Source organism: Cricetulus griseus, chromosome 2 (assembly GCF_003668045.3).
Source record: "Cricetulus griseus strain 17A/GY chromosome 2, alternate assembly CriGri-PICRH-1.0, whole genome shotgun sequence".
Taxonomy (NCBI): Eukaryota; Metazoa; Chordata; class Mammalia; order Rodentia; family Cricetidae; genus Cricetulus; species Cricetulus griseus.
Genome location: NC_048595.1, coordinates 283,006,755 through 283,019,159, shown reverse-complemented (window position 1 = coordinate 283,019,159; position 12,405 = coordinate 283,006,755). Strand labels below are relative to the sequence as shown.

At 39.2% G+C, this 12,405-nt stretch overlaps 1 protein-coding gene across 1 annotated transcript in view; it reads left to right on the top strand.

The window, feature by feature from the left end:
- Syne1 (spectrin repeat containing nuclear envelope protein 1) overlaps positions 1–12,405 on the top strand; it is a 453,101-nt gene that overhangs the window by 103,056 nt on the left and 337,640 nt on the right. The window contains exons 10-12 of the mRNA XM_035440411.1: positions 1,578–1,685; positions 5,497–5,634; positions 7,557–7,721. Coding sequence (XP_035296302.1) covers positions 1,578–1,685; positions 5,497–5,634; positions 7,557–7,721 — 411 coding nt within the window. The remainder of the gene's footprint in view (positions 1–1,577; positions 1,686–5,496; positions 5,635–7,556; positions 7,722–12,405) is intronic.

Here is a 12,405-nt window from a genome sequence, read left to right as displayed (position 1 = left end):
CAAATAAAAAATCCATGGTCAGCTAATTTTGGTGACTTGCTGGAATCTATGTAAACCTTTTAATGTCATTATACGCCTTAAATTATTAGCTATCAATAGACAGATGCCTCTCCAATGATTTTCATCTTTTTCTACATAATTTTGCTCCTGATTTATTCTATGTGTCTGTATATTTTCATATTGTTAGGAATTATTTCCAGTTTTTCCATCTTTTGCAAATTTTATACAAAATTCCAAGGTAAGATTTAAGGAGTCTTGAATGAGCGTTTCAAATATTCTTCACTCCTTAGCTACTTCATCATTCTTTTGCATGTATTTTCTTCATGCTCACCTTCCTTTTAATATGTTAATTTTATGTTAATAATATATTAATTCTCCACATTGCAAATTCCTTTGCTTTCTAATAATATATGTCTGTGTGGCTAAATATTATTGCCAACCTAAGCCCACTAATTTTTAATTACAATATGGTATCAAATAATGTACTTAACAACACTAATAGATTTACAATGATTATGTTGACTTTTCTGAATTTGACAAACAAAAGTAGAAATCAAGCAAAATGACTATTTTGACATCTGAAAACATGAAACAGAAAAGATTGGAAAAGGTAAGGGTCCAGTGTGTCCCCAGTATGAGGACAGATCTTTGGCTCAATATTGGGTCATGTGGCTGAGCAATGTCCATATATGTAGTAAATTCTCAAAAGATTTTGCACAAGGAATGTTCATGTTCAAGTTGTTAAGTGCTTAGCCTATCCTTTAACCTCTCCATATTTCTTTATATAATTTCTAGGCCTTGGGTATAAATAGCTATCAATGCAATCGACTTATGCCAGCATGGAGATAGAAAGCTAGAAATAACTAATATTGTGTCAAATGTGAAATTATTTCTGTTTCCTGATCCAAACACCATAAGTTTTTGTCTATATAGATATGTCTTAAAAGTATAAATGTGCCTTTGTGTTACAGAGAGAGAAATGAAGGGAATGCTGCCAGTTTAGCTGTTTGGTACGATGGTGTTTGACATGAAATATAGACAAAGAGTAGGAAATAACACCGAAGCGTCTACATGTGTTTTTTGTGTACATAGTAAATATTGTGATAATATACAATAGGTGTGATTTGTCTAATGTTATTGTGATGACTCCTTGGCAACCAAAATTTACCCCACCCATAGTAGATCCCTGGCCATGTTTTGGGAAGCAACCAAAACAATAACCATGTTTTGGGAAGCAACCCTCAGACTTATGTCTCTGTTATAGATTTACCACTTTTCTGGGTATATTTTGGAAGCAAGATGTTCTGTTTTGAGCACGTTCTTCCTTATTATCAGTTGGTACTCTAACTTAAGTCAACACTAACCTCCCCTTAGTGTTGAGGTGGGAAGGGAAGGAAGATAATTTTAGCACTCAAAAGACATTTTATCCAGAATCAGTTTTGTTTCTTATACTGCAGAATGATGAAGACTGGGCAGAAGAACATTTTCAGAAATACTTGGTATATACTAAACACTAATTATAATCAGAGATTCATTTTATGGTTACTAATAACATTTCAATGTTATCTGACTTCCAGAGAGAAGACAGGCTAATTTTGAAGGAAACCAAAGTCTGGATAGAACAATTTGAGAGAGATTTGACTAGGGCACAGATGACAGAGTCAAGTCTTCAGGACAAATATCAGGTGAGTGTGTAAAAAGAGATTTAGATTTTTCAGAAGCTTTTCATGGGTGAAATGAAGACATATCACATATATACGTGTAATCTTCCAAATCATATGAATGAGAAAATTCTTTAAATAAGTAGCAAGCATTATCTCAAGTTTGAATAGAACAATACTGATTCTACCTAAGTGGGTACTCTAAGGTTGCACTGTGCCCTCAGTACAGACAGTTGAGTTGTCATCATTCTTGACAGTTCAGTCTTACCTACAACACAGAATAAACACATGGAGTCATTGCTTTTAAAGACTTTTTGTGTTTACAGATGTCAAGGGCCATAAAAATATCACTAAATGAACAACTGATTTGAGACCAAAGAAGACTACAATAAACGGGGTATAAAAAGAATTTCATTAAGTATTTTCTGAGGGTCCATGGAGGGAATGAGTTTCTGGACTGACTGTGACCTGTCTACCTTGGACAGTTGTCCTTGGGCTGATGTCAGAGTGCCGTGTCCAGTCTCCTTCCAATGCCTCAAGCTGACTTTCTGCTTTCAATTTACACTTCCCAGGAGATCTTGCCACAGCAGGATTTTCCCATTAAAAAGTTGTGACTTCTTCCCTGCCGAGTTGCCATTTTCCTCCCATTTCAAATTCCACTTCGTTTTAGTGGGCAAGCTGAATGTGACACACCCTGTTATACTTCAGCACTTTTTGTTTTCTTTTTTTTTTCCCCCTACCAGAAAGGTGCAGTGATGTGAGACATCCAACCTGGCAGACAATAAAGGACTTATCAAACCATGAATGTGTGATGTTACACACTTTATAAACAAACCTAAACTCAGATGCCATTGTTGTTATGTTGTGTTTTTTTTTTTTTTTAACTTGGCAAATCAATAAATTTGTGCTTGGTTTCCATGGATCCTTTTGCTTTGAAACTCTGTGTAATCTTCTTGTTTTCCCCAAAATGAAATTCTCTTCCATGAGTTGCATTATAAAATGATTAAGCCTGCAAACTTGAGAACATAGTGTAGAAACAGAGGAGACATGTTTGTTTTGTTAGTTGATAAATTTTAACTGTAGCACAAATAGTCAAAAATTAAAATTCCAAGCAGGATGGGGTGTTATTTTATCAGAGATTCAGGACACAAACAAACAAACAAACAAAACACAAAAAGACAGTCTCCTTCCCCATCTATGACTGTCAGCACTAAAACAATGCTGAAGATAGTCCATAGTCTGCATGTGGGAAAATTCTCTTTCATGTTCACATTACATAATCCATATTTTCTTCTTATTCGGCTCGTCAGAAGTAACATGGCTCCTGTTTTTCCAAACACAGAATTCTGTGGGGCAAAATTAAAGATTGCTCTTTTGCTTTTACATTTTGGTATCTCCTAAATTCCATTAAGTAAGAGGGAGGGCAAGATGGAGTTTATGGTCAAATTTGTATTCATCAACTCCCCCTAGTGTTCTTCAAGGGAATTTGCATGTTTATAATTGAAATTCTCTCCAGAGTCTGCCAGATTCTAGGGCTTTCCCCGTCTCTGTAATCTAATTGCACATCTTAATGGCATTTTCATTTCAACCCTGGATGTGGAGTCACATTTTAGATGTCAAATTTACAATTAATGGTTGTTTACAATCCATATCTGTGAATAGAAGCACTTTGTAGACATGCTAGCTTATTATAAAAAAAACCATACAACTTCAGGATGACTTATTTAGTTTCAAGTATGGTTAAATCTAAATGTGATGAAATTTTAAATATTCCGTGTCATATTTAAAATTTTTATGGCATAAAATTACATGATTATTATGTAAGTAATAAGGTCCCAAAGGAAACGGCTTTACACAGAATTGCTTAAATGTAAATCTAGGTATGTTTAATTCAGCATTATTTGACATATGTAATATATATGATACTACTTAAAATGTCAATATAATATCATATACTATAAATAATAAGAATTCTTCATAAAGCAGTTATTCTGTTCATTAGTATATATAAATTCATACTTGTATTTAACTATGAGTTTCTGGCAATATGAACTGGTTCATAAATTACTTACCTAGAAGTTAGTCCTTTATAGTGGGAAATTACCAATATGGAGTCAGGTAGAAATATAAGGGTATTTAATAGGGAAAAGCCTTACTTACAGAGCGACCTGGTCAGCCAGCGTGCCAGCAGTCTGTCCAGCTAGTACCAAAATGAAACCGAAAGAGAAAATGCAGTCACTCTACGTCACCCTGACCACACCCTCGAAAGCGTGGTCAGGCACACCTGTAGCCAGCCCCTAAGTAGGCATGGCTACAGCTTCCCCTATAGTCCTTTTTAAATGTTTTAAATTTATTTATAAGCAATAGTGTTACTCCTTAAAAGTTTCATGGATTGTACAACTTATATGCATCTACCATCCCTTCCCTCAACTTTTCTTAACGCTCCTCACTCCATGTCTTCCCACCTTCGTGCCTTCTTTTATCTATTATTGTTATTGATATCTTCTTGAGTCCAGTTAGTGCTGCCCATATGTGTGTAAGTGTGACCACAAACTGGAGCATAAACAAACTACCAGCTGCCATCCATAAGGGAGAGTGAGTCTCCCTCTCCTAGGAGCCATCAAGGGTCCATAGCTCCTCAGCTAAGGGTGGGACCTCAGGTGCCCTCCATGCTAGAATTTTGATTGACTGATCTTGGGCATGTGTTGTGCAGGTCACCAGAGCTATGGAGAGTTGATGGGTACAATAGCTTGCCGTGTCCAGAAGTGAGCAGCCCACAGATTTCTTTCCCATACACCAACTATTACCTTCTCTCCTCCCTTTGGTGAAGTTCCCTGATCCTTGGATGGTGGGAATTTGAGGTAGATGTCCCCCACATGACAGAGCACTCAGAATTGCTTATACTCTTCACATTGACCAGTTGTGAATCTCTGCAATATCCGGGACCCACTCACAAATAAAACATTTCTTATCAAGTTGAGAGTGGCCCATATCTACACGTGTTAACATAAGTAGTTGGGATGCAGTTTGGCAGTGTGTTCCTTTAGCAAAAACAACAGTAGATTCTCCTGCGAGGCTCTATGAGCTCCAGTCATGGGCTTTTGACCATTTTTATAGTAACAGACGCAAGATCCTACCTGTGGAGGGGGCCCAGTCAGAAAGCACTTTGTTAACCTCATAACCGATGTGTGCCACTGTCACACCAGTGGGGACATCCTGCCAGTGGGTCATTATTGTTGCATGCTGTGTCCAGCACTGGGAAAGAGTGATGATGTCTTTTCTCCTCACAACCTTCACTATGTAAGCGAGCCAGGAGAGAGAGAGTTTCCTGGTGAGTGTTAGGGTAATTTCTCTATGTACTGTAACCAAGTTAGTGGTGTCTTCAGCAATAGGGTCTTGCCATCTAGTTATGGTGGACAAACTAAACACAATAAAACTGTGTTGTTTTGGGTGCCAATAACTCCCAGGGAGGTAGCTTATGCTTGACACTGAGATTTTTCATTTCATAACCCATGCCTTCTGGGAGCGGAGCTGCATTGTCCACCTAAGCAGGGTACTTCTGTTCAAACTCCCTTTCGTGTGTGTGTGTGTGTGTGTGTGTGTGTGTGTGTGTGTGTGTGTGTGTGTGTGTATAGATAGAGCCAGAGAGGATGATGTATAGAAAACACCAAACACATTCAAGGCTCAGTGTCCTAACTGCAGTTGATAATGTTATCAACAACATAGCTGCTGAGTGCTCTCCGAATGTAAAGGATCATTACTTAGGGGATATGGTTTCCTTTGCTTTTGGTTTTGGGGGCTCACTACCATGTTGTATCTGTGTTTCCTCTTTTAGTCATTTAAGCACTTCCGAGTTCAATATGAGATAAAAAGGAAACAGGTGGAACATCTAATACAGCCAATGCACAGAGACGGCAAATTATCGCTTGAGCAAGCACTGGTAAAACAGTGCTGGGAGAGAGTGTCTTCCAGGGTAAGTTAGTTTCACTTGGATTTCTGTGTCTTAGCCAAGCTGTGCTTCACCATCTTTCACATGGCTTTATTGCATAAGGCCCTGCTCCTTCTGGCTTGGGCTGGAAAGGAGTAACCATGGGAGGATTAGTGCTTGCCCTCTGGTCAGGCTTCCCGGTCTGGTGCTGGAGGTGCTTCCCTTTTCTCCCATCCCAGACATGACTGCCATCAGCTGTGCAACAGACAGACCACCTGAAAGCTCCTGGGTTCTGTCTCCTCCAGGATTTCCTTCCCAGTTGTTTAGAAATGGTGACTCTCACCTTGGAGAAGACTTCCTGGAAGAGTCAGCTGCTTCTCACAATCTGTAATGCTGTTTTCTGAGTAGCTCAGGACCTTCCTGTGGTAACCAACAGGCAAGTGCATGCTCTGTAATTGGAGCATCACTGCTTGTCTGGTCATTTATAAATGTGAAGGAAAAGCTGCTTGATCTATTTGATCAAACCTTAACCAGAAAGACTGCAAAGATCTGGACATCTTCTACAACTAACAGAAATATTTTACTTGATTTTATTTAACTTGTTATTTATTTAATTTGATAATTTCATGTATCCTACAAACTTTATCAAGGAATAAGATGTTTCTAAGCTGGAATTCCTGCAGACCAGGAGATGGTATGTGAGAATTTGGGTAAATGGAAGAAATGGAGAGAATTTAGCAAAACACCTTTGGTTTCTGAACAAGGACGATGGTTCAGCTGGTATAAGCACTTTCCACACAAACCTAAAGACCTGAGTTCAATCCCTAGAACCCCTGTGAAAAGCCAGGTGCATTGATGCAAATCTGGGATTCTGATGGATAAAAGCACTTGCTACCTGAGCCTGACAACCCAGAGCCAAAATGTGCACATCTGTAATTCAAGTTCTTCTACAGAGAAATTTGAGGTAGACACAGGAAAGTTGCCAGGAAGCTTGCAAGCCAGATAGCCTGGTGTGTGCAGCCCAACAGCAGCAACAAGACAAGGTCTAAAGAGAGACTGAACCCTGAAAAGCTGTCCCCTCACTTCCACACACCTGTCATGACACACTCAAGTCTTCATTGGCCCCCAGGCCCTGTGTGTGTGTTCGAGCACACAAACACATACACACTAAATAAATATTTTAAAAAGAAAAATATCTAAAAATATCTTAAAACTTTTGTTTTTGTCTGGAGATATCTCGATAACCTGTTTTGCTAGAGCCTTTCTGATGGGATAGGAGCTTTCAGTGGGATTCTCATATCTGGTGTATTGATGCTGCAATTTCAGGGCTCATTAGTAGGCCCCGTCACTTCTGTTTAAACAAAAGTCACACTCAAATCAGTAGTCACTAGGTTATTCCCATAGACAAAAGTCACTTACATGTTCTAACAATGTACTCCCATGTCTAACATGTATTTTGTCCCAAAATATACTGTGATCTTAATTTCCCTCTCATGCTCAAATTGTCAAACTCCGAATGTACTTTCTTTTATGATATTTATTGAATTAGCCTGGGTTTTTATCTTTAATCAACCTCACTTTCTATCTCTCACCTTTGTGGTGTGTGTGCACAATTGCATATGTGTGTACAAGCATACTCACATATGTACATCCATGTACTTGCATGCGCAACCATGTGCAATTCTCACAGAACTGTCAGTTTTTGAATTTGACAAGGGGTGACCCAGGGACCCACTTGGCCTTACTTCCTCAGAGCTGGGATTATTTATAAGCAGATGCCTCCATATGCAGGTTTCTTTGTGGGTCTGGGAATCAAACTCAGACCTCATGCTTGAGTGGTGAGCTTGTCCCTTCTTTGAGCTGTCTTCCCAGGACTTCTGTGAGTCTTCTGTAGATTTCTAAGTTCATTTAGGTGAAATTTTAGGAATTATCTTCCATAGCAGAGACATGTTTTTCTCCTGTTTCAGCTCTTTGATTGGCATATACAGCTGGATAAATCTCTCCCTGCACCTCTGGGCACTATAGGTGCCTGGCTGTACAGGGCGGAGGTGGCCCTGAGAGAAGAGATCACCATTCAGCAGGTCCACGAAGAAACAGCAAACACAATACAACGAAAACTTGAACAACATAAGGTAAACTTCTGCTTAGAAACTGTCTTAGTTACTTTACTATTGCCATGAAAAGACACAGGAAGGCAATTGACGAAAGGAAGCATTTAATTTGGGTGCTCAAAGTTCCAGATAGTTAGAGTCATGACCATCACAGGGGCGGACCGGCAGCAGGGGGCAGGAATGGTGCTGGAGCAGTTGCTGAGAGCTTATATCTGATCCATAAGTGAGAGAGTGAGAGAGAACTAAATGGGAATGCAGTGAGCTTTTGAAATCTCAAAGTCCACCCCAGAGGCACACCTCCTCCACCAAAGACACTCCTCTGAATCCTTCCCAAACTGTTCCATTGACTAGGCAGGGATCAAGTATTCAAACACATGAGCCTATACTATAGGCCCTTTAGGGACCATTCAAACCACCACAGAAACCATTGTAACATGACAGTCCTGGAGGCCCTAGAGACGCAGCCTCATCAGAACCCACACAGGTGTGTCCCTCTGAGCACCCAACCTGTGTCGTTCACCTACTTCCCTCTAGGAGTTGCTCTCAGCAGCATTTTTTCTTGCCTATTCTCATCACTGGCAATTTCAGTACATTGATTTCATAAAATATTTTCCAAAACTCTAGGGTAGGTTTTTGTATCTGCAACCATCATTATTTCTCTTGCTATAAGTTATATAGCAAGAGAAATATTGTAAGAAGACAAGCCTCCAGATTATGATTGGGCATTGACGCTATATCTCACCTCTGAATTCTTTGTCAAAAGATGACAAACAAAAGCTTCCAGTCCTGATACTTGTGTTGTGTGTGGTGAATGAAGGCCTTGGGGTACAGTTGAATGCTTTGATGACCTGTGTGTGGTTAGTGTGTGACTGTTCGTAAATATTTTGTAATGATACAGGCCTAACTCACTAAACATGCTGTTTTTGACTGACTGTGTGTGCTTTTACCCCTTGGTCTGTCTGTGTTTCCATTTTAGCATATGTCTGAAAAATAAGAGAGATTTCTCCTCCTATTGTTGTCAAAAATATGTTGTCTGCCAGCTGTTTGATGTGTTTTTAATTACCCGAAGGAAATACTCTTATCTACTTAGACAAAAATCAAAAACTAAATTTATGGTATATTTTTCTTATGCATCTGAGACATTGATTTTGGAATTCCTGATATAGAGACACACCCCATGCTGTTTGATCTCCAGAGACAAAGTCCCGGACCAGCTCATCTAGCCATTTGTCACAGCCACTTTGCACAGTCAGGAATGTCACTGACTCACTCACCTCCATTTCCACTTTTGCCTTCTTGAGAAATGCTCAGTGCCTTCAAACACTTCCATTTATTTTAAATTTTCTTAAAGTTTACTTTAATTGATGCAATGATTTCATATGTGTATAGGCCTCATTGTGATGTAGCAATGTGGAGCAATCAACCCAAGTTCCTTAATGTATCCATTGCCTCAAATAGTTACCATTTCTTTGTGAGTACTGTCTATCTCTTTCAGTGATTCTGGGTAGGCATTAGCTTGTCCCTTCTTTACTGAAACCTTTCCCTTTTAATACAACCTTCCTGTCCCTATCCATTCTCAGCCTCTGGTCTAGTCACTTGTGGTAATTACCATGCTCCTCTTTGCTTCTATGACTCTAACATTTTAGATTTGATAAATAAGTGAGCTAGCTGGGAGGTGGTGGTGCACACCTTTAATCCCAGCACTTGGGAGGCAGAAGCACGTGGATCTCTGCGTTCGAAGCCAGCCTGATGTACAGAGCAAGTCCTAGGACAGCCAGGGCTACACAGATAAACCCTGTCTCAAAAAACCAAAAAAGATACACACACACACACACACACACACACACACACACACACACACACACACAGCCTGATTTTCAGAGCAAGTCCTAGGACAGTCAAGGCTATATAGAGAAACCCTGTCTCAAAAAACCAAAAAAGAAAGATATATATAATACACACATGTGTGTATGTATATATGTATAATATTGATTTGTCAGATATTTAGGTTTATTTTCCATCTTTTCACTTTAAGTCTATGTATTTCTTTTTAAGTGTGTGTGTGTTCCTAAATATATAAATAGAGCCTGCTCAATTCTTATAAAGCTAATTGTATGTGTATGTTTTCAGAGCTGACCATTTGGTATTGTATGACTCCTTGGTGGGCTCGTCCCTGGGGAAGACTATTTCTCCAGCTCTTAGCATTCCTTAGTGGCCTGTAGGTCTTTGTCTAGGGTTGAGGACTTGTGAGTTTTCCCCTTTCCACATTAAGAAGCCTCTTGGTGTCCTTATTCAACTTGTGTTCAGGCATCCATGTTGGATGAGACATCATAGCCGTAGCTTCTCTGGCATTTCTAGGAGACACAACTCCACAGATAACTTCTGGTTCTTTTAGATCTTAAAATTCTGTTCCCCTCCTTTTCAATGATCCCTGAACCTAAGATGGGGGAGTTGTGTTATAGCTGTATCAGTTGGGACTAGGCCCTGCAACTCTGCATTTTGATTGGTTGTAGTTTTCTGTAGTGGTCTCCTTTTGTTGCAAAGAGATGTTTCCTCAAGGAGGTATGAGAGTTACACTTATCTGTGGAGATAAGGGTGCAATTTTGAATGAAGTTAGGGATTGTGTTGATTTAGGAAAGTGATGGATCTCCTTCAAGACTCTTGACTTTACTAGCCCCAGGTAGCTGACTAGGTTTCCAGTTCTAGGCATGCTATCCCTATTGTTTAATGGCCCTTAAATCCAATTTGAGAGTTATTAGTTACCACCAAGGTATGTGTGCCACTACTGAATCCTTAGGGTTACTGTGCCAAGCTGGTTGTTGTCATTCATAGACATCATAACTGGGTAGGACAATTGGTTGCTTCACACCCTTGAAAGTATCATCAAAGCTGTTCTTCAGGGAGGTGGCCCAGAGACCCTGTGTCTGAAGTGCATGGTGTCTTCAACAACAGGGACTTAACTTCCACCCCTGGAAGACAACCAAGCACAATAGCAATAGGCTGTAATGTTTTGGAATCTCTTGAACAACCTGGCCAAGATCTCAAAGGAGTAGTGGTTTTTGTTAATTATGTGATGGCTCTTCTGAGAAGCACTGTTAGACAAGATTCAGCCCTTGTATGTCTTTGACAGTATGGAGAGTTTTTTTGTAGATAAAAAATAGTTGGGACTTGTTTTTCAATATGTTTATTCAGGCAGAGTCTTTTAAATGGAGAATTAAAACCATCTACATTTAGGATAATTATTGAAAGGTATGTGCTAAATTTCTTTGTCTTGCCAGGTTTATAGGTTAGTGAGTTAATTATGTTTGATTCTTTCATGTGGTGAATATATTTCTTCCTTTTCTTATGTATTGTTCTCTTAAGTATGTTCTGCAATTTTAACCTGGTGGGAAACTTTTACTTCTGCCTTGAATTTTGCAGGATAGATTTACTGGTTACAATCATCTTTATTGGCAGTTATTTGTTTAAAGGCTTGAACTATCTCAGGCTAACCTCTCCTAGTTTTAAGGTTTCTGCTGAGAAAACTGCTTCCTTCTGGAAGATTGTAAGTTAGCAGGGGTTTCTCTTACAATTTTCAAGATTCCTTCTAAGCTTCATAATGATATCATTTTATAATAAAATGTAGTGAGATTCTTTCTCTGGTTCTGTCTATCTAGGATCTAAATGCCTTATGTATTCAGATGTCTATCCTCCCAGCTCCAGTTGAGGACATTTATTTTCTGCTATTGTTTCATTGGATAAGGTCCCCATGTCTTTAGTCTAAAGCTTGATTTTGCTTTCAAATTCCACACGTTTGTAAGTTTGGTATCTTAATTGTGCCCCAGCCATCTTGTCCTCCTTCTCTGCAACTGGATTTTGGAGGAATCATGTTACTTTGCTCTTGTATTTCTTATATTTCTAGGTTGCAATTCATATACAACTATTTTGGAGTGGGGAATATCTGCTCTAATTCCATATGGGTGTATTATTATTGAGAAGATTCTTCTTGAGGACTCAATATAAGTACCACCTAGAAAAAAGGAACAAATACCATGACAGCAAAATCAAACGAAATCCCACATGGAAATACAATTGAAATCATATTTGAAGTCACAGCTCCACACAAGGGTGGAGTTCTTGGCTCCATCTATGGCCTTCCCTTGACCAAGAGGGGAGAGGGGAAATAACAAAAGAAACACAGTAACAGTACATTAAAGCTAGTTACTATTCCACTGTCAACATAAAATACATAGCTCTCACTGCAAAGAGAGTCAGAGATGGGTTGTTCTGGAGCCACATTTGAGTGACCATGGCCTAGAAGCATGGATCTAGGCTACCCCAGGTTCCATGTTCCAGTTTCATAGAGTTTTTATAGGAACAGAACAAAGAGAGTTATAAATATAAGCATTTAAAAATACATTGATGGAAACATCAGAGAAGCAAGTTACAGCAAGATGGGAGAGTCTCTCCTACAACCTCAGATGCTTTTGGGTAATATTCTTAGCTTTTGGCTTTGTGGAAGCTACTGATCTGCAAGTTGATAAATTCCCAGATTTTTTTTTTAAACTATGACTCACAGAATGTCCCATAAAGAGGTGGCAAGAAATGGCAATTCATGGAGTTAAGGGGGGTAGGTGTCCAAGCTAGTCCAAGATAAGGTAGAATTAAGTTCTGGACCAGCAGCAACCCAACCTCTCCACACCACTGTAGCTGTAATTAGTCAATC